This window comes from Sesamum indicum, linkage group LG13, assembly GCF_000512975.1.
Source record: "Sesamum indicum cultivar Zhongzhi No. 13 linkage group LG13, S_indicum_v1.0, whole genome shotgun sequence".
Classification (NCBI taxonomy): domain Eukaryota; kingdom Viridiplantae; phylum Streptophyta; class Magnoliopsida; order Lamiales; family Pedaliaceae; genus Sesamum; species Sesamum indicum.
Window position 1 is genome coordinate 258265 of NC_026157.1, and position 24243 is coordinate 282507.

General features: G+C 31.4%; 2 protein-coding genes and 1 long non-coding RNA gene across 3 annotated transcripts in view; all 3 read left to right on the forward strand.

Moving 5' to 3' along the window:
- On the forward strand, positions 10767-14641 carry LOC105175977 (protein SET DOMAIN GROUP 40). Its single transcript, XM_011098626.2, has 7 exons — positions 10767-10939; positions 11023-11173; positions 11775-11906; positions 12027-12167; positions 12360-12450; positions 12531-12661; positions 13940-14641. The coding sequence occupies exons 1-7, from the start codon at positions 10797-10799 to the stop codon at positions 14552-14554; spliced, it is 1404 nt and encodes a 467-aa protein (XP_011096928.1). The 5' UTR covers positions 10767-10796; the 3' UTR covers positions 14555-14641.
- On the forward strand, positions 16712-19506 carry LOC110013053. Its single transcript, XR_002288191.1, has 2 exons — positions 16712-17303; positions 19094-19506. It is a non-coding gene; the product is annotated as an uncharacterized LOC110013053 (long non-coding RNA).
- LOC105175978 (sucrose synthase 5) overlaps positions 24022-24243 on the forward strand; it is a gene marked incomplete in the record, with an annotated part of 4359 nt that continues 4137 nt past the window's right edge. The window contains 1 exon segment of the mRNA XM_011098627.2: positions 24022-24243. Within this exon segment, the coding sequence (XP_011096929.2) occupies positions 24053-24243 (191 nt within the window).

A 24243-nucleotide genomic window follows, 5' to 3' on the forward strand; every position in this document is an offset into this window, starting at 1 on the left:
CTAAATTTACTGAATTTAAAAAGTCTCTCTTTTAATTAATAAAATATTAGTTTATCGATATATTAATATCTTTCTAAATTAATAAAATTTCATGGTCCCAAGGTTATTAATTTATAGAGGTTTTACTGTATACAAATGTACTCTCTATTATTTGTAAGATTATAAGTACACCTTTTATTCAGCAACAAAATTTTACACAAATATGTATATATACTAACAACTCTTCGGAGGGTGTACCTATAATTTAACAAAAAGTATGAGGTATTTGTGTAATTAGAGCTAACATCAGGGATTATGGATGTAAATTACCCATTAAATTAAGACTTAATTTGTTAACGTATTCTATATTATTTGTATACCTTGAGAATGGAGATGTGGGCTCAAATTTAATTATATAATTAATTGAATATTTGACCAGCATTGATGGTACAAAGTTCATAAATGCATCATGATCTAAACATAGTGATGATTTTCTTGTTTGCTTCTTATTTGAGGGAAAGGGTTATTAGACTTACATTTTTTTGTTGAGTTCCAACTGTTTTTGAAGCAATAGTTTACATTTACCAAGAAATATATTTAAAAAATAAAGGGATAATTACACTTTCATCTCCTGAGTTCTGATATAATTAAACATGAACTTCGTGTAGTTTGAAAAATTACATCTAATACCCCAAAGGTTTACTTTTGTCTATCAAATAAGCCCCGCATTGGTCAAAAATAAAAAAACTGAATAAAAATTGATATTTACCATCGATTGATTTATTACTACCTTATTGCAAGTCAAATATTTATTTTCCAACTAAACTATAATTATAACGATGAAGATATACATCCTCATATGCATTAACTCGTGAAGACATATGAGGGTAATTTGGTAATGAAAATATTTATTTGACATGCAATAAATCAATAATAATCCAATCAGAGGTAAATATGATTTTTTTTTCCTATTTTTTTTGTTAATATTAACAAATTCGGTGAATTTTGACTAATGGAGAAACTTATTTGTTAGACGGAATCAAATCTCAAGATGTTAAATGTAATTTTTCAGATCACATAGGGGTCTACTTATAATTACACTAAATTCCAGAGGAGAAAAGTATAATTATCCCTGAAATAAAATTTCAAAACTTAAGGAATGTGTCATATATAAACAATATTGATTTTTAAAGGATTGAAATATGTAATCTATTCCATCTAACTTATTGGAGATGCAAATTATTTATTTCGAGATTATAAGTTTGGATCCGCATTTCTTGCATTAAACTTGCAAAAAGAAGTAAATAATAAGATCAACTAAACATCTTTTTTAATTTATTCCCAAATGGTATTTTTTTTCCATAGATTTTTGTGGAGTGTGAACTAACATTTAAAAAAAAAAAAAAAAACTTAGAGTTGACTATATTTTTTCTAGATTAACTCACAATACATAGTTTCTGCAGTTAAAATATAGGTTTGGGTGCACAATATGATCTCTTTGAATTGGATCTCAATGAAGATATTAATTGAGAGTTGACACTAAAAACCAGCCCAACTTGCTCTTACTATGCCACAAATAATACATCAAATTGATGTATGTGCCTCCACATTAAGTGTTATAGGGTAAATTATACTGATATTTTCTGGGATTAGATCAGATTATACAAATATTTTTCGTATTTTATAAAATTACAGTTATATCTCTTGAGGAGTGTGAGTGTAATATTTTTCAAGAGGTGTTTGTGCAAGTTTTGCATTTGAATAGAGGGTGTAGTTGTAATTACAATTGTAGTATTTTTCAGGAGGTGTAGCTATAATTTTGTAAAATACGTAGGTATTTGTGTATTTTGACCTATTCTCAGGGGGTCTCAATGAAATTTACCCTGGGTCGGATATCTAGTCATAAATGGCGGCTTGAAATTGGAGGGCGATCGAGGGTACCTAGTGCCCGTCTAGGTCTGTGATTGAGCCGGTCGAACTTGTTGTTTGACAACTTTTAGAATTAAATTTCAATAAAATCACATTTTAATATCCCAGTCTATTAATTTTTTTTTTAATTTTTCCTCTATTACCCTTAAAATGGGGTTAGTGTTGGATCATAGCTAGGACCTACATCTGTATGATCAATTATAAAATTATGAATCCAGATAAATAATAACTTTTCTTCGTAAAGAATAATTATTTTGAAATCAGTTCTCTCATTACGAAAAAGAAATGGTTATTTCCTACGCTATAAATCATTACGATTTAAAGATAGTAATATATCAATACCATCTACCACGGTTAGATAAAATCGATGCAAAAATTTAAATTTTAATCATAATTATTTAATATTTGTCATGATTTTACCCACGCCAAAATATTTATCATAATCTTTAACTGTAGCAAATATTTTGACCCCATTATAGAAACAACGACTAATAATCATTGTACAATTATAATTAATTAGCATCTATCACAATTTTTACCTTTAACTATGATAATTAGTCATAATAAAAACAATTGAACACTTGTAGAAGCCCAAGAGCAAAACAAATTAAGACTCAGATGGGCCTATGTATAGCCCACAAGATTGGCCACAAGTTATTATATTCCATTCTTCTGCCCATGTTGAAAGTGTGTAAACAAATTTATGTGTTTGAAATTCAAAACAAAAAAAGAATTTTTTTTATCATAAATAAAATATATATTTGAAGGTAAAAAATGGGCAACAATTTCTATTTAATCCTCTGATTTTTCTGAAAAAAATAGAAGATTTGATAGTTGATAATCTGAAGGTGAAGTCTCCATGTAAATTTCCTCAAATTCGAATTTGACTTTTTATAATGTTAATTCAAAAACTCCCGCTCGTAATCCGAATTAAAGGTTATAATCTTTGATTTTGAGGACTTAAAGGTGGAATCCCCGAGTGAATTTTCTTGAAAGTTGAATTTATAAGGTGGATTGGAGGCTTGTGCTTGTAATCCCGAATAAAATGCTATAATTGGTTGCGTCCCTTTGGCGAACGACTAGATCTCCACCTTCAACGCCTTTAAATATTTTTTAGCTCGACGAACTTTGTAGAGAATTTCTCAAGATCTTCTTTGCTGACTTTATTCTTCAATCTCTACTTGTGTGTCTTGAATCAGTTTTAAAGACCCACTTCTATAAGTGTCAAAGAGGTAGAATCGTGAGTTACTTTAACTCTTTTTGTATTATCTCCTTATAATCTAATTAGAAAAAAAGATAAGTACATAATATACTTAAAACGATATGATTGGTTAGTTTTACATTATCTCTTTAATATTTATATTTTCTATAGAGATAAATCCATCATGTATTGAAATTATATGATTGGTCAACTTGATATCATCAGAAAGAACGGACGGCTTCAAACAATCATCCAATTCAATCAACTAAGTCTTTTCCTCAATTGCCTTTCAACTTTCTCCCTTTTTTTGTTCTTCTACATATGCATGTAGTGTTTGAATGAGGCCATGGAATCGACTCTGGCCTATGTGAGTGTTGAGTTTGCTTTGGCCCATATCAGTATTTGATTCTATAGCTACATGTATCATAATGTTTTGAGTTTACATGGCACTTTTCCTCTCAAAACTAACTTTAATATATGGCAGAATTTCTATGGGTCATGCAAATACTTGGGCTATGGAAACACCTAATGTAGATAGATTACCACATTTTTTGTGAGAATATATAAGTCTGTTGGAATAGGTGATTAAAAAGCCAATTGGATTGACGATTTTGAAAATCATTCAACGATCTTTATTAAATTAATATTGTCTTGATGTATATGATAAATATTCATCTTAGCATATGTATCTGTTATGCTTATCAATTACATTAAATGGCTCTTTACGTCACAATATATGCCCACAAACCAATTAGATAATCCATAGTTGGGCTGCACATTGGATGTCGGTTATAAAACCAACTTCTGAGAGTTGATCTGAAACATTTTAAGTCGAGAATCCCGGAATAGGGCATCAAGAGTCTTATAGATACTTGCACAAAGTATTGCATTCATTGGATGAGTGTAATGTATCATCGGTGACAGATGTTGAATGTCTATGCAATTTTAGTGGGTTAGTTGACAGGGTAGTCAGTTGATTAAATTGACTCACGATAACCGTCATATGGAAGTCTTGGAGACTTGGTTGATATAATTGGAATTCACAACTCCTATAATACGGGAGTATTCCTCAAACTTGAGGAACCATGAGAGTCACACACACAGAGTAGTTGTATCTTAGATCTAGCGAGATGTGATCGTGTTACAGATATGATTATTGTAAGCCTTGTCTAGTGTAGTAAGAATGTATAGTTTGGGGGGTGGGTTCCAAGAAGAGGATTTTTTCCTTGTCAATATATGACAACGACATCTATTATGCGTTCGGAGATGCATTCATGCTCTTAGAATTTGTGGCCACAATGATTGATCGAATACGAAATAGTTTTCAATGCCGAGCAATGAAGCAAACACAGTTTAAATATTAAGCATAGATGGTTAGTCCACGATGAGAATTGATACCTAATTCCATGTCCTAGATAAATTGATATTGTTAATTAAAGAAATTTGAGCTTATATTTTTAATTGGATTAAATGACAATGAGCGTAATTTAGTTTGATTTTATTTAATTGGATTTAATCCAAATCCATTGGACCTTTGAGCTTGTTTTAATTTATTTAAAATGAAGCCCAATTCGCTAAATTAGGGCCCAAGAGCTGAGAGTTGATTTTATTGTTAGGAAGGGAGTCCAAATGAGAGGTAATTGAATTGCACCTTTGGAACGTGCAACTCGGCCACTAATTGTGACCTTTCCACATAGAATGATTTGATCCTACCATGTGGAAAGGGGTTTTGATTGAGGGGATCGAGTAGAATGCGCTTTGACACATTTTCACTCTCCCATCAACACAAGCACACAAAAACACAACATACCCTCCCTCACAAGTCTCTCTTATACTCGGCCACCCTCCCCAATCCCAATCTCTGCTTCTTCTTTGATCAAGGATCAACTCAAGAACTTGAGTAGATCAAGATAATACACTAGTCAATGAGGGAGATGGAGTTGGTGGCGGCGTGAGGGGAGGGAGATGGGCGCGAGGGGAGCAGCGGCAATGAAGAAGAAGATGAAGGTGTTCCTCACCATGCCAACCAAGGTAGGTGAATAGTGGGTCATCCAGCTGGCGCTTGGAACTATTCACTCTTTTGAAGAATTTAGCTCGACCTTCCTTCACCAATATGCAAACAATAAGTAGTAGTCGAAGATGGCGATGAGCCTCTTCAACATCAGATAGAAAGTGAACAAGTCGTTAAGTGCTCACATATACACATTCAATAGTATTGTGCAGTCAGTACAATTTTTTTTTATTTGTTTGGTTCATTTAAAATATAACAATTTTGTTCACGTGATGGGCAAAATGTATGCATGTGCATTGAAGTTAATATGAAGCTAATATTAAAATGTGGTAGTTTCACGTAATGCTAACAAATAAGTCAAATAATTTGATACTTGATTAAAATTGATTGATAAAAATTCATTAGAAATTTATTTTGTTAAATTTTAAAAATTAAATTGAATAAAATTTTGTGTACGATAATACACAAAATGATAAAATTTTGGGCTCAATTGCATTAGTTTGATTCAGAATGACAAAAGATATTTAAAAATATTTAAATTATTTGAATTCGATTTACGTATAATTAACAAATAAAATTCATTTAACCTGAATTGAATCAACAATTAAATTAAATTCAAACTAATATTCGATAATAATCTACACAAATTTGCAGAATAAAATTTATTTGGGTCAACTTCAATAATTTTATGATCCTAATTTCATATCTCTTACGATATAGCGGTATTATAATACGACTTTCACTCTATTTTGCCCTTTGATTTCTTAGGTGTAGTTTTATATTAAAGTCGTTTTTGACTAGGCATGAAGTCTTTTGTTATTATTATTATTAATTTTTTTTATTATTTCGTCCTCTCTCAGTTGGTGAATTTAAATTAATTACATAATAGAAAATTATTGTATTTATAATGGATAGTGAGATTTATTTAATTTTATTTCCTATTCGAAATTTGAATTTAAATTCTAATAAGGGTGCATTGGTGGAAAAGCGGACATGAATAAGTTAAGTTAAAAAAATGAAAATCACTAGTAAAAATACTATTCAAATAAAATAAAAAATTTGATATATTTGATATATCTTATTCTATTTTCCACAGACCAAGCCTCAAATAAAAAACTCAACATCATATTATATTATTTAAATAATCACCATTCTAAAGTAATCAAAATAATTTTGTTGTTTACCTTATTCAGATTTTTGTTGCATTCATTCGTTTTGTAATTTTATAGTTTTATAATTGTAAGTTATTTTTTTTTTGTTTACTTTTGATTCTGCTGTAAATTAAAAAAATCATACTAAGAAGTTTTGTCTATCTATAATTATAATTCAGTAATTTTATTTTTAAATTTAGAGAGTATGTCCTATTTCTTGGAATAACTATCATTTGTAAATTAATTTGATCTGTTCCCAATTTTCCCCATCCTTTAATTATTTGCATCCAAACAATTCGATAAATCATAGTAAGAAGTTTTGTATATCTATAATTATAATTCAATAATTTTATTTGATAACAATTCAGAAGAAAGAACATCAATAATATGAAAACGAACATGAGCAGAAAATTCTTGTAAGAATTACGATAGGGAATCCATTAAAATCACTATATATAATAATTTTTTTCTTTGTATATTTTTTATTGTACACAAAAAAATATAGAAAATTGTTGTTAAATCTGAATTTGGAATTTCGTGTGTGTTCAAAGATAAACCTATTATTTTATGTTAACGATAAAAAAAAATTACAATAATAGTAGTTGTAATTTATTGTGAAGAATGATGATATATATATTTATTTGATGTGAAAATGGTGGTTGGAAGTTTTTAGGGACTGTAATGATTGTGCTCCATTAAATCAAATCACGATTGAAGGTTGCTTGTGGAAGCAATTGAGCCATTTTCAAGAAAGTTGCAGCTAATTGATCATACTATGTCATGATGTATTAGTGTGTTTTTACTAGCATGTCCCTATCAATTTGTGTATTTCCCATGCAACTATGCAAGCTTCACTCTCTATAAATACCATCTCCATGCCACAATCCCCTCACTTGCCCCATCTTCCTATTTTTTGTTCACTCAACCCTTTGCAAAGTTGTTCTCATTTTTACCACTAAAAGTACCATGACTCCGATAGGATATAAATTCCAGTCAGTCGTTTTCTATAATCAAAAGTGGACAAGGGAGACGGAGACTTGTTCGTCCAATCTCTCATTTACCTAAAGCGACTAGGTATTTTTTGGGCTTCGGGATGCGACTAATGTATGCGTGGGGTTATGGCAGGGTGGACAAACTTCGCGAGCGATTTTATACATTCCAATGGGCGGGAAATCACTCCGGTTTGAATTGAAACCACGACGAGTGGAGATTGACAACGGAGGACGCCATGTGGGAGGACATTTGCAAGGTATGTGTTACTATTTTAAGTGGTTTCTGTTTATTATTGTTATTGCCAAATTTTATTTTTATTTAATGATAATGATTCTTATAACCGTGCAATGCTAATCTATAGGAGAAAAAACTCGCCCGATGCTACATGAATGCTTACGAGCCAAAGTGGGATGAGATGTGCGAGCTCTTCGACAATCATGAGAACGCCACAATCTAGATATTAGACGAAGAAGAAGATGGTGATGATCCTTTTGCGGCGAATCCAGGTTTGGTGGACCCCCACTCCCCCGTGCAACGAGCTTGTCACTGTTATGTTTGATTCTGTCCGCATGCACATGTCGGATAGCTCGGATGACTCCACGTCATTTGCTGCGCTTTTCAAAGACATCAATGATGACGCTGACTCAACTCTCCCGAAGGCTCCGAAAGATAACGGCGCAAGCTCGTCGAAATCCGCCCCGCCGGATGAGCCCCACACTGTTGGATGATGCTGTTGGAGGTTATGTTGGTTTTTTTCTTTTTCTTTTTTGGAATAAATGGTGTTGTAGGCTGCTTTGATGGTGTCGTGATGGAAGGTTGATGTAATGGCCCGAATGGTTTTTTTTGAAATGGTTATCTTTAAATTTCTTTTGCTTATATCTATGTTTGTGTTATTCACTTGCCTTCAACAAATTATCAATATCTTTTTCACGCACAAATATATTCATTTTGAACTTGACGACTTCTGTGTACATACATTTATTGGAATGCAAGAGATTATTGTATTGAAATAGAAATGTGAGGGACAAAATGATTTAAGGTAAAATTTTTTGAAGGGTAATTTAGAAAATTTATATAATTTCGGCTAAAAATTAAAGTTGGAAAATTATATTTTAAGAATTAAAAAAAACCTTTTTTACTTTTTTAAATTATATTTTAATTTAATTGAAGAAATAAAAAATATTAAAAATAATAAATGACAAAGTTATATATTAACGTTGTTTCTGCAATTTTCTGTATTATATATAAATGAACATAAAATATACACAATTTTTCATAAATTTATATATGTACTATACATTACTGTATCCTAATAAAAATTATTAGGAACTAATTCTTATAAATTTTTCCGGGAAAGTTTTGGTGTCATTTTTTGCATATATTTGTAGTGCAAAACACATTTTGTTTTTTGGGTGTCATTTTACCTATTTTTGCAAATCAATTTTGTGAAACAAAAATCACGTTTAAATAGATAAAAGCTATACTTTATGGCTTTTATTCTTATTGTAATTATTTTTTATTTGAGTATCAATTATAACCATTATATTCTACCAGCACCACTTGACATGAAGTTAATTTTGGAATTTAATGATAATTTATAGATGTATAATAAATTATTTGAACTGTAAATCCAAAGGCGATATAATATTATTATATTTTCATAATGAAACCAGTTCCATTCCGATCAACTTTAAGATATCGCAGATACAATCATTCAACTAACATTGACGTTAGCGGTCCTCGGCCATCCCACAAATGACCGGCCATTGCATCGCGGAAGGCTGCTTGCATTTTATACCTTTTAAAAAAACTTATTATTTTATCATATTAATATATATAATTTAAATAATTAATTATATATTTAGCAGTTCAGTTTGATTTTTTTTTGGTGTTTTTAAATTTTAAATTAAAATTAAATTAATAGTGAGGTGCGATTTTACTATAAATTTAAAATCATAGTTTAAATAATAAATTATAAAAAATGATTTGATTTGATTTGGTTGAGGCAGTTTGTGGGTTGTAATGTTTTCTTAATCCCTAATTAGAAGGATAAAAAGACATTTTTGGAATAAGACTTTTAAGATTTTGGTTATTGTATGTTACTATAAAGGCTAAAGTCATCATGATATTATATAATTGTCATTTTTCTTTAAAAAAAAATCAATCTTATTATATATATATATATGTATATATGAATGCGTACACTTTTTGATATTCATTTTATTCATTTTTAACACCCATTATGTTATACCCTTTTGCATCTCCCATTATGATTTGTAATTATAATAGTTATGGCGTATTTTGTGACCACAATTTTGGTGGTTTATAAATACCACCGTGTATTTTATTTGTAAATGGATTTTTGGAGAGAATAAAAAAGTGATTTGGAGAAATACATATATTATTTTCTGTATACTCTATTAAGAGTGATAGGTCAATAAACGTAGAATTTCTCTAAATTTATAACAAATCTTAATTATTTCCCCTAATTCGCATTATTATGAAGCTAATGATTCTAAAACTAGTTAGGAGTAATATCACAATATAACAAAAATCATCTATTAACCATGAAATACTATATTCTTACTTTCAAAATTCTTTCCAAAAGTTTGAAATAGAATATACATACATATATATATGTATATGGGTAATTCTATTGACATCTCGTCAGATTACATTAAATTACACAAATACCCCTATTTTTATAAAATTACTGCTACACTTTTGAAGGGTGTTATTGTAATGTTTACAGCTACACTAAATCGTTTTAGTGTAATATTTTTTAAGGGGTGTTTGTATAAATTTTGCCTTTGAATAAGGGGTCCAGTTGTAATTACAACTATAGTCTTAAAATATATAGCTATAATTTTATAAAATGTAGTGGATATTTGTATAACTTGGTCTAATATATATGCAATTTCACGTGCTATCGTGGTAAAGATAATTAATTTAAATTTTATTTGAAAAATGGAATCCTGAAAATATGAAGGGCTTGAAATATATCATTATATTAGAATTGAGTTCTCCCTTAATCATACTTTTTACAATTAGTAGTCGTCATTGCATACGGTTCTCGTGAGTATATAAAAAAAATATGATGTGGGATGGAGATTTTATTAAAAATTTAGAAGTTTATAATAAAAATAAACATGGAGAAGTTTTCATAGAGAGAAACAGGAAGTAGTGGGTGAGAGAAAAAAAATATAAAATTGTGAGATTATTAATTTTTTTTTGAAATTACTATGACGGCCAAATTTATTTTGAGGAAAAGAACTGAATTTAAGGGTAAATTTGGATATTAAAAAAAATTAGTACGATAAAATATTTTATTTTATAAGAGTATAGATTTTTATTTCTTTTGGTTAGGTGAATTGATGAATTTAAAGATTTATACAGTAAGATTTGTGTGTATTAACAAAACGGGCCGGGAAGTGATTTGGAGCCCAAACCCGAATACCATATATGGGTTTAATATGCCTTAACCAACAGTCCATCTACTCGGAGCTGAGTGGGAAAGTCCTACACTGGGAGAATGGAAGAAGACGAAACCAACCTCCAGAGCTTCCTCCGATGGGCTGCGGCGCTGGGAATATCAGATTCTCCCATTTCTGACTGCTCTGCTTCCACTTGTCTCGGCCGTACTCTCTCCGTCTCCCATTTTCCTGAAGCCGGCGGGTGAATTTCAAATTCCACGTAGTTTTTCTGTATGTGGAGTACAAGGGTAAATGTAAATGAAAGTATTGTGATGATTGATGCAGGAGAGGTTTAGCTGCTGCGCGTCGTATAAGGAAAGGGGAGTTGATTCTGAGGGTTCCAAAGGCGGCTTTGGTGACGAGTGATTGTCTAATTAGCAACGATGAGAAGTTGTCTGCTGCTTTGGGGAAATACCCTTCACTCTCTTGTACTCAGGTGGGCATTTCGTTTGTATTTGTTTTTGAGGGTTTTGGGTTTTATAGTTCTCCGCAACTTCACCAGTTTGTTGGAAGGATCAAAAGGGAGTAGACTTTTCTGTTGAGTTTCTTGAATATGGAGTTGCTAACTAGGGATATTATGTCGTTTGAGTTGAAAACTAGGGACGGGGGAATTCACCTAGTTGTAGAAAGAACATAAAGAAGATCTTTATATATTTGGGATTGATCTTTTAGTTTAGTTTAAAGCAAAATGGAAAGAGCTAGCTGCAATTAGTTCTGTCCCTGATTCATTAAGTGATGTTAGAAGTGAGAACACTTCATTGATTAGAAAAGGCGGAGAAAGTTGATAATCATGATGCTTTTAACAACATGGAGTTGGTTCAATTAGAGTCTTAATATCACTTTTGTCAGCAATTGCATCACTTCCCCGTAGGGAATATACTTGAACTTAAATATCTAAAAGATGTATGGCTTTATGTTGAAAATTGATGAAGTCAAGTCAATAACACTGACTAAGACTAAGCAATTGAGTTGATAAATGCTGCCACTTGTGAATAACATATATCTTATGTACTAACTGGAATTTTGATTTAATCCAGATATTGTCCATTGCTTTACTGAATGAAGCGAACAAGGGCAGGAGTTCTTGGTGGTACCCTTACCTGAAGCAGTTGCCTCAAAGTTATGACTTACTCACAAGTTTTGGTCAGTTTGAGATAGAAGCTTTGCAGGTCAGTTTTGGTTAATGATTCAACTTTTGGCAGTTTATGGATTTATTCAAAAATTAATATAAAATGATTATGTATTGGAAGAGATGGTCTTGATGTGAAGCATGCAAATATCACTTGTAGATTGATGATGCTATTTGGACTGCAGAAAAAGCTGTTCACAAAGGTAAAATGGAATGGGAAGAAGCTAATCCAGTTATGTGTGAACTTAATCTCAGGTCTCAGCTGATGACCTTCAATGCATGGCTTTGGGCTTCTGCAACAGTAAGCACCCCTCGGCCATCCAATCACCCAACCAAAAGAAAAATGTTAATCCAAAGAAATGAGAAAAATCTGTATCAATAGTTTTGTTGTCCAGAGCTTTCTTTGTCACTTCAACCGTTCACTTTAGATTTTTGACATTATTCTTTACCAGAAATGTAAGTCTGAAGTTTCATGATGAATTGTTTTGTGAAGATATCCTCGCGCACTATGCATATACCATGGAATACTGCGGGTTGTTTATGTCCGGTAGGAGATTTCTTTAATTATGCACCTCCTGAAGAAGGTCCGTATCACTTAAACAGTTAAACTGCTTGGTGTTACTCGCTCTTTCTCGCACATAACCTATTCTTCTGGTATTTGAAGGAGAAAGGTCAGGAAATTCAATAGATGAGCTGTTAGATGCAAACACAGATAGGTTAACTGATGCTGGTTTTGATGAAGGAGTTGCTAGTTATTGCTTCTATGCTAAGAGAAACTATGGAAAAGGAGATCAGGTATTACTCAGATCTTCCTTCTGTTTATTCATCTAGCTTGATGTTGCTAGTGATATGTGTTTGTGTTATCCTATGAACATAAATTTATTCATTTTTGCTTCATGTTTGATTCTGTGCATCATATTCAACCTGTATGGTGGCCCACTTGCTACTTTATTAGCACACCTCTTATGGCTTCTCTGATTGGTTAGCAATTCTCAGACATCTGTTTGCCACATTACATAGGATAACACGTGCTTCTTTCTAGTGCATGTGGATGAAGCCAAGCCTTGAAAGGCTGGGGTTTCTATAAAATAAGGGAAAAGAAAGCTGAACGTTAAACAATAACATGCTGATTTTTTGGTAAACATACTAGTGGTATAAAATATAAATTATTTATGCAATTACGCGCATGCTTCGAAAAGGCGCGCCGCGTTGTGCACCATGGCTCCGGAGCACCTTTGCACCATGTGCCTTTAACAATCATTAAAACAGTGTGTTTATATCTATATCTATATATCTATATATATATATAATAGCTGCTACAGAAACAGTAATTCAAGGTTTCTTAATAATATGTTTTTAGAAAAAAGTTTGAGAAGTGGACAACTTTTTGTTCTGTTTTTAGGAAAAAACTGACCAACTTAAGCTGGCTGCTCTTGAACATTCTAAATAAGTTGGTCGGTTCTAGGATGTCAATGGCAAATATAACTGTCAGGACCTGGTTGTTTAACTACGTAATGATGGGCAACTAGGACAATAAAGAAGCGTCTTTTTTAATAATAGTGTGGGTATCGTTGACCCTCCTTCTATATCCAAAGAAAGGGCTACTGAAGAAAGAAACTTGTTGTAAGTTGTTTTGGTCCCAGCCTGCAAGAGTCTCTAGATAATCCCATGTTTAGTGAAGAATGGTCTAAGTCGGTAGACCAACATACATGGTGTGCAGAATACCTTGTGAGAGTTTTGAGCAAAAACCCTTGTGACATTGGAGTACTCCTACCCCGTCCGGGGGAGCATATGGTGTGTATTCTAATTCACGGGGAGTTACAGCAATGTGATTCATTTGGGACTGGGAAATTGTCAGTTCTTCCCAAAATCAAATGGGATAAGTTTCCCTCCACATTGAACGAATAAGTAAGCCTTTGGGTTATTGACACTTGATTATTAACTTGGACTACCTAAATTGTCTCCGGAATGGACAATCTCTGATTTCTACCTAAGAAATGGCTGTCGAAAAACACATTTGTTCTCTGCGTGATGGTACCAATTTATAATATTTAATATACTTTTTGTCTGCAGGTTCTTCTAAGTTATGGTACATACACAAATTTGGAGCTTCTCGAGCACTATGGCTTTCTCCTGCAGGAAAACCCAAATGACAAGGCTTTTATTTCCTTGGAACCTGAAATGCATTCCCTTTGTTCGTGGCCCAGAGAGTCAATTTACATTTCTGAAGATGGAAAGCCATCCTTTGCTCTTCTCTCAACTGTCCGTTTGTGGGCAACCCCTATGAGCAAGCGACGGTCAGTTAAACACATTGCATTCTCAGGCAATCGTATATCAGCTGAGAACGAGGCTGCTGTAATGGAATGGATAGCGGATAAATGTCGGGCATTGTTGAGCGGTTGTTTGTCCACAATTGACGAAGATATGCTAATGCTCCACATCATTGATAACTTCCAAGATTACACGGGAGAACCAGAGCTATCACCAGCATTATGTGATGAGATTCGTGCTTTCTTAGAGAGCAATCATGTGACATGTGGAGGACTCTCCACCAAGTTGCATGTTTCTTTAAAAACGAGAAGGGCCGTATATAGGTGGAAATTGGCAGTTCAATGGAGACACAGGTACAAGAGAATTTTATCTGATTGCATCTCATATTGTACTAGCATGTTGGATAATCCTTCTTGATGATATTATCCAACCATAACTGCAGCTGTGACCTGATCTAATATGATCGAATCACTTCAGAAGAAAAGAAGCTGATTCTTCTCTGAATCTTGATCTTAGAGAATATTTGCCTCCAGGAGAAAAATTTTACATTTTGATGAGGAAGTAAGGGTGATAAATAAGTAGGTTGGGTCGGGTTAGAATTATGTAAAAAATGGGCTCGATTCAAAATGGATTGGGTTTTAAATGCATCTAAAATTAATGGGTTAAAAAAGGATTGGGTTGCAAAATGGGTCCCATTTATAGAAGTTAGTTATTTATAGCACAACTAAATCAACAATAAATTTTAAATAATTAAATCATGTATTCGACTTATTTAAAATTCATCATCAACTCATATAAGATCTATGGTACAATAAAATTTAATTAAATTCGACTCAAACATACTAACCACGATCTAGTAAATTTGTTTCTTCCAACAAATGTGAAAAGAAGCTAGAAAATATGAAAGCAGTTAGTGATATGTAGTACAACTAAATCAACAATAAATTTAAACAATTAACTATGGATTCGACTGATTTAAGATTCATCACTAATCTACAAAAAATTCATTACTAATCCATATAGGACCCGTGGTGAAGTTGTGAAATATTTTGAGTCCAATTTAGCCCATGAGTTTTGACCCAAATTGCCACCTCTAATTGAATCTGAACTCGGGAAAACCTGTCTTGATTCCGCTCTTAATGGGGTGGGTTCGGATAAAAAAAATAGAGATTGAAATGGGTAGTGGGTCATAAAATTTAGTGTGATTGCCAAAATGTGTATATATCACTAGCAAGTCCACTAGTTATCAAGTAGTATAATTTGTATCGATCCCATAAGAATTTAAATGTTATAACTAATCTACAATTATTTGGATCACCGTGAATCATGTAATAGATTACTACTACGAAAAATAATTACTAAAGAGAATAACACGAACGAACACGTTGGATAAAATTCAAGAGTGAAAGAGATGCTAAGATTATAGGTCCACCTAATTGATCCAATGAATGCGAAATTAACAAATTAATTTAATGTGCAAGTGTTTTCGTACACTGAGGTTCTTCCCCATCGTACACTGAGGTTCTTCCCATGTTAATTCAATATACTCTTTCGAGTTATACCAAATCTATTACTATCAAGGAATTAGTGAATTCCTCCTTTATGAAACTCTTGACAATAATTAAGATATGTGAAAAATCTATGCAACCAAATGAATGACGTCTATATATCATTCAATTCACACCACGAGTTATCCTGTCCACTATGTCGATTTTTCTTCCAGTCCATCAATATAATTAAGTTAATTTAAAAAGTAATCAGACTCTCAAATTATATAACAAGCACAATAATTTGTAGACATATCAAAATAAAGTCGTAGATTAATTCAGTAAAATACTCAAAACATTATCTCTTAGGATTCCCAAAAGCCTTAGTAAAAAGTATATTAGTTCATACTAAGTTGAACACAAAGAAGAAAGATTCAGAACAACTCATGGAATGAAAATTAGGTTTTAACGGTTGTCACTCCGGTGCCGGATCAACTTCTCCACTCGTCTCATTGTCTTCTCCTCGTGCTTGAGTGTGATTTTTAGATTTTGTCTCCAGCAAAAATCGTCCCTGTTGCTTCCTTATTTTCTTCCTGTTATCCTAGTTCCAAAATATGGTAGGAAAGAAAAAAAGAATCTTCCTTCAATCAACCTTTCTTTCTTTCCTTTCAAATAAGCAAATTAGGGACTCTTCAGTTTCCACCTATCGTATGTCTGATAACCCATGTTTAGAAAAGTTAAAAACTCACCTGTTCAAATTCGGTTCAGAAAAGTTGAGTTGGGTTTGACCTGGAGCCATACAACTCTTTTTTGTTTGAGTTTGGCTCGGTTTTAGTGCACAAACTACTTGGCTCGGCTCAACTCGACTCAAAATTGGCTCAATTCATTATTTTGTCCTGTCCTTGATATAGCTACTGTAAATATATGTGGCCCATGACCAATTATTTGGAAAGCCCAAATCCAATCCCCACTGGAAGACCTTTCTATCACCAAGGCCCAAGTATTTCACTCAGGCCCATGAACCGACCCATCCCACTCTTGTACCCGCCCCAGTTAGTTAATAATCCCTTTAACCCTACCTCCTAAAATCATTTTCACTCTTAGTTTTCTCTCAACAGCGGCCGATTTCCTCCCCCCTCTTCAAGCCAACTCCTAGTCTTCTTCCTCCTCTTAATCTTCAAGAATGGCTTCCCAATGTCTTTGGGAATACTCAAAACCGCCATCTTCTTCCTATCTTGACACTATAAATATTATCTCTTCTCCTTATGTCAATAACACCAAAAAATATCTCTGGAAATTTTTGTGATATTGAAACCTTAGTGGTTGTCTATTTTTCTTCGTGTTTTCGGTTCTGAGTGAACAAAATAAGGAGTTTCTCTTGGTGAGAAAAGAAGGAGCAACCGTGGTGGTTATTGTGGTTGCCGGCCTTTCTCGTGGCCGTATGTGACTACCTCGGATCTGTGGCTCTCTGAGCCGATATTACCGTTTTCCTTTTACTGTTGTTTAAATTTCTATATATTTATTATCATTGTTGTATATCTTGGCCAGTATTATTAATTTAAGGGTTCAAATCCCCGAAATCTGTAATAGTTGAATTAGGTGTTCTCGAGCTTCCGCTGAAGGGTTTTTACGCAACAGTGATATTAGAGCAAGGTATCTGATCCTTCGCCTCAGTGGTGGTATTTTCTCTTTAACCCATCCTCTTATTTTCACGTTTAATTACTGCTGAAAATTACTGTTTTGGTGCGTTATTTGTTGTTGAAAATTGCTGCAGTTTTTTAATATTTTTAGGGCAAAAATTACTGTTGTTATATTGTTATTTTGCTGTTGTTTTTTACTGCTTTCTTGGGCAACAAAACCTGCTGTTTTTTGGTTGCTAAAATTTGTTGTTCTCACTGTTTTTGACCGAAAATACCTGTTGTTTTTTAGTTGTTGTTTTGTTGTTCTTTCACTGCTTTTTGACAATATCTGCTACTGCTTTAGTTGCTGTTCTGCTGCTGTATTTTTCACTGTTACTTGGCCGAAAAAATTCTGTGATATTTATGAAAATTTTATGTGGTTTAGCCATTTTTTTCGCCTCTGATAAAATCGATTATTCTACCTCTGTTTGTGTCTATTTGCCGCTGCAATTGTGTTTGGAATTTCTGTGATATATTATTGTTGGCCCATTCCTCGATCTCCTTCTTCAAACCACTGACTTGGCCGAACCCTTGAGGTTGCGGGTATCTAGTTGAGCTTGACTGAGATCCTTCTTAATTCTGTAATTTATTTGTGATTGTCATCTTTTTTTTCTAGTATGTCTAGATACAACTTGCAACCTTTTGATGGGAAGTCCTATTTTAATATTTGGCAACAAAAGATGAAAGAAATTCTAATTCAATAGAAATTTTTTAGAGCAATTGATGGAAAATATGCCTAAAGTGTGTCTGACGAAAAGAAACTTGAAATTGATGAGTTTGGTTATTCTTCAATAATTTTAAACCTTTTTGACACTATTTTGCGAAAAGTCGGAAAATAAAATTCTGCAAAAAAATTATGGAATAAGCTTGAAGAATTGTATATAGAAACATCCTTGCCAAATAAGTTATTTTTACTCGAAAAGTTTTTTCATTATAAATTGAATTTGTCCAAAAATATAGAAGAAAATTTAGATGGTTTTTACAAAATTAATTCAAGACATTAAAATTAACAGGTGATAAGAATATTGATGATTATTCTACTATTGTTTTGTTAAATGCAATCCCTGATGATTATAGCGATGTTAAAGCTACTATCAAATACCGTAGATATAATATTAGTCTTGATACCGTTATCAACAGTTTTTAAAAAGTAAAAAAATTGATCTAAAGACTAATAAACTGTATAAGAAACAAAATGAGGTTAATTTTGTGAAAAGGAAAACCAAAATATAGAAATTTTTTTCAGAAAAGACATAACAAAGAAAGGAATAAAAATCACAATAGTTTCGAATCTTGTGATAACAAAAAAGAAGCAAGGGAAGATAGAAATAATGATAGGAGATCCTATAATTGTGGCAAAAAGTGTCATTTTATAAAAGATTGTAAAAAACCAAAACGGTTTAATAAAAATAAAGAAGAAACAAACTTAGTGTTTGAAGAAGAAGAAGTAACAGTTTATTGATCTGATATAAACCCGTAATTCTTCACCTTGTGATTGCTATGTGCTAAGTGCATTAAAATGTTTTGTAGTGGCAAATCTGTCTTTTGTGTTTTGCCTAAGTGGCTAAGTGTCTTTAAAATTGAGCCTATATGGATGTTTAATTTTGCTTATTTACCTATGTGATTGTTTCTTAGTGGCCATATGTCTATGCCTGGGTGGCTTGTTGAGTCTTTAAATGTACCTCGATGCCAATATACTATAGCTTGATTTTTTTACTTGAAAATTAACTTAGTGTTAATTGATGTGTGCAAATTGTTAAAAGTATTAATTACCTAACACCTTTTTGCAGATAATTTCACTAGCATCCTTTTTGGCAATGATGATTGGGGAATATGAGTCGAAGCAATAACAAGAATATTTCTAGTGGAACAGCTTTCAGAGAGATATTTTACTAATAGACCGAGGGATAAGTAATTCGACTCAATCATATTCAGATCATGAATGTTTGAAATCCATATTATGCAAGGAGACATTGCTTTTGCTAATTTTCGAATTGAAGGGTGTACGCCACAGGCCCAGGTTATGAGCCAAATTACCAGTGTCCTGGTCCAACATAGAGAATGTAAATATATATGACCGGTTACGCCCTTTAGACTGCGTACATCTTCTAGGCCCCTTATGGGGCGTCCTACAAGCTAGTCCCCTTCTTTGGGCCAAATATATTTTTATGGTATCAATCTAAATCTTGAAGATAGAATTTTATATGAGTACTAGTTTTGAAAATAAAATATTGTGTAGATAAATATGAATTAAAGTCTTAATTGATAATAAATGAGATTTTCTAACTAATGAATTTTTTCTTAGTAATAAAAAGTTTCAAAAATACCAAAAAGAAAATATTTGGTCAACCATCATTTTGCTATATATATATATATATATCCAGAATTAAGTTTCATTTCTACCTATTCTCGAAAGTAACAAATAAAAAAAGATCCAACACACTAACAAATATTTTGAGCTGACTTTAAGTTAATTAATTATCATAAATTAATCTCAAATGTGGATCCTTTTGAAGTTTTTTATTGATAAATTTTAAATAATATATTACCATTTTATTGCTATATATAATAGATTAAAAAGTTCGTCTCTTAACTATACAAAATTATATGCAAGTATTTTGATAATTTAATGTATAATATTCTATACTATTACTAATTATATTATTGCTAAACCAATTAAAAGAAATGCTATATCATACATATGTTTAATATTTTTTATAATTAATATAATAATATTTAAATATTATTTATTTATAACAATATAATTTTATTAAAACAATATACAAGCCAACAATTTCAAATCTCACCATTGATAGATATGCATTAATGTCAATATTTCCCAGAAAAATACAATTTAGCATCTCTAAATTTGCACCTCCTATTTATTATTGTGTTTTTATTTTTAAAAAATTAAAGATTCAATCAAAATTGATATGAAGTGAAAAAAAAAACGTTCGAATATAATTTATAATAAATTTTATAAAATGTAATTTTAATCATAATCAGGCATAACAGAATATCTTTTTTCTCTCACAAACAATTATGATACAGCACCAATTTTTTGGTTATGTTAATAATATCCATAAGTTGATTTTTTTTTCTTTGTTGCTTTCTTTCTTTTTATTAAATTATATAGATTTTATATTCATAATATATTTTAAAATATAAATATTTTTATTATATGCAAAAAAATAAAACATGCTACAATAACTAATGTAACATAAAAAACGCATCTTTCACTTAACTAAATGATTTTGATCAAATACTAATTTCATCAAATTTCAAATTTTTATTAATAAAAGAATCATTAGCCAATGTTGTAATATGCTCATACTACGTTTTGAATTTTAATTCAAAATAAAAAAGACCGTGTATTCAAAATCTAAAATTCAAATTGCTACTACATTAACCAAAGAATTTTTATTTTAATAATTGAAAAATTCAAAATTTTAAAATCTTAATCAAAATTACACAATATAATCAAAAAAATTAAGCACGTCAAAATAATTTGTGAAATGTTCAAACCATATGTGGAGATGGATCAGAAAATCTGGCTTGGATTTTCTCCACAAGGGAGAAAAAACAAAAGTAGCGCTCAGTAATTTCAGCTTCGAATCATCTGGGGAAATATTCATCACTTCCATCTCCACTACAATCATCAAAAAGTATTAAAATTTACCCAAAAATCAATCATTCTCTCACAGCAGTCATTTTCAATTTCAATATTTCCTTGATGGCAAGATTCAACAAGACAGGCAGGATTTGGTAGAACAGATTTGTAAGATAAATGCAATTCAGGAACAAGACTGACCTAAGCCAAATACAAGATCCAGTAACATTTATCACACATTTTCCGTAAGAAAAAAATAAAATGGTAAGAAATATTATGTGAATATATGTTGATATTCAGCAAAAGCTTTCAATCTATTAAATCGATAGAATGGGAATGGATCAGATTTTTGGCTTGGATTTCTCCGTAAAGGAGAAATTGTAGTAGCTCAGTTTAATCAACTTCGATCATCTGGGGAAAAAGTCCTCATATCCATAGTATGATTCACCAAAATAGGCTAAAATATACGATTAAAAATTTTTAAATAAAACGATTTTGAATTATAAAATGTAGAGATGGATCAGAAAATCTGGCTTGGATTTTCTCCACAAGGGAGAAAAAACAAAAAATAGCGCTCAGTAATTTCAGCTTCGAATCATCTGGGGAAATATTCATCACCTCCATCTCCACAATAAACACGAAAAAACGTACAATTTTTTCAGAAAAAGAGGAAATTGAAATAAAAAAGAACAAATAAATTTCACCGGTTCTGATAGAGCAAAGCTCAGCTGCGAAATTGAAGCTCTGTTTGAAACGCAGAAACGGTTAACCAAGAATTTAGCGTCGGCTCATACGCAACGCCCATTTTCAATCGAAGAGCGCCGGTAATCAGTAATCGACGCAATTATACACAACGAACATCCATACGAGAAAACCTAAAAATTGCGTAATCGGGAAACCGGATAGAAATTTGGGAGCGGAAGAGTGGGGTTTAGGAGCCTGGATGAGAATGGAAGATGAGGCTCGCCGTGAATTGTGAGAGGAGAGTGGGGGAAGTTCTCTTATATATAGGCGTGGAGGAAGTGGCGGAGCTAGGGTTTTACGAAAACCCTAGTTTCAGAAATGAGGGCCGGTTAGACGCGCTAATAATTACTCGCGACTTTGCCAACTCTTTTGTGACTGGTTATGCCTTACTCTCTTTCATTAGAATTCGAATGAAAAATATCGAGATTAGAAAAAAATATATATATAAATTTTTAATTTGCATCTCAATTAATATTTTTATGTAATAATTTTATACTTATAAAGAAAAAAATATAATAATGTTAGCATCAATCCATGTATATATATATATTACTTTTATCGCTTTAAAATATAAAAATGCATATGAAAACGTTGAATAAGAGCTAAAATTAAAAAATATATATAATATTTTTGTTGAGTAAGCATTTTTTTCCAAATTATAATGAAAGAGGTCAGATGTAAATAGAGAATTTTTTAAAAAAGTTTTAAAAAAATATATAATTTCATATTTTTAAAAGTGGCTAATATGTAATAAGCCCATTTATTTATTGATGGGGGTGATACATGATCTGATGTTTGGTTAGGCTACACACCAAACCATGAGCCCAAAACCACATATCAGTGCTGAATGAAATGAAGAAATTTGCAGCATCTCAGCAAACACATGATCCACAGCAAATTACTTGCTTATGTGGGTGTTTAGTTATGAGTAAATTGCATTTTGGTACCCGAATTTTATCATTAATATTATTTTGATATTTGAATAATTATAAATAACCCAATTGATACATTAGTTTCATCATTAATATCACTTTCACATCCAATTAATATTTTTATATATATATTTCTTCTATTATCTTTGTATATAATGACCGTTTTATCTGAGATGCTAAAATGAAAAAAATTAATATACGGAGAAAAATTTGCTTAAATTTCAATTATTTTCTCTTTGTTTACATTGTTTGACTTTCAAATTTTATACTTGATTAATTATTATACCTGATAATAATATTTTTTAATTTTTCACTAACTTTATTTATATTTATTTAATACTAATTATGTATATTCAAGGTAAAATCAAGACATATTGCAACCTAGAAAACAAATAATTTTTATTTTAAGTTTTGAAATTTATAATATAAAACTTAAGTTCTTGAACCTAAATTTAAGTTTTTTCACTCAGATTATAATATCTGGGTTAAATGCAAACAAACACCTTTAGCGATGAATAAAAATACTTATATCATATATCTTTATTATATTAATTAGCACAATACTACCATAAATTTATTTATTCATGACTGGACTTATTAATTTGAAAATTATACAAGTTATTAATAATGATTTTTTTAAAATATTAAAAATAAATATTGTAAAAAATACGAAAATAAATAAAAATATAACATCTTGATAATCCAATGTGATGACAAAATATACAGATTGATATTTTATGCAAATCATTCTTTAGGTATATTTATTATCATTTATTTTAAATTCTAAGGGTAAAATGGTAATTATTTAAAAAATAAAAAAATAAAAGGAAAAATCAGTTGCGTACAAAATAAATATAAATTCTGAAACTCGTGTAACGATTGAGCCATTTGTAGTTACTTGAGTACCAAAATGCTGTAAAATAATAAAACTCGGATATCAAAATAAATTTACCCATTTAGTTAATTAAGTTTATTTAAAGTGTTTATAAGCTCATATTTCTTATGAAATAAAATACGATAATGGAGCTTACGGTGTGTTATCAATACCAAATTTGTAATTAATTTGAGAATTAATTACATCTAGACCCCTCTAAAAATAAGAAATTTCACTTTCCTCCCAAAAGAAACCTTTTAAAAGTTTTGCCCAGTTGAGAAGTTATGCACTTTTTCTTGATCCAACTTTGATTTCCTAGTACTATACTAAAAATACTAAGGCTACTCATGCATTGTCTCAGAGGGTCTAAACTCTGAATGAAAAGAAAAGAATGATACCAAGCCAAAATTCACATGAAAGACAGGACTTTCCCTTTGCACACCACCAAGAATCAATCTTCAAAATTCCTTTCTTATGCAATTTCCTGACCAAAACAGAATGTTCTTTCTCCCCTCCTAACACCTCCCTTTTGCTGCTCCATAACCTTCTATGATGCATAGACAAAGATCATACATCCATCTATAAATGCATGAAAAAACGTCCAACGGCCCATAGAACCAATCTTTTTTTATATTTGTTAAGGGGTAAGTATTACGCTTATACCAGTAGTAACCAAATGGCTTCAAATGCACCAGCCTTGAAGAGGTCGGAGACGATAGCAGATAGCATGCCGGAGGCCTTGAGGCAAAGCCGGTACCATATGAAGAGGTGCTTTGCAAA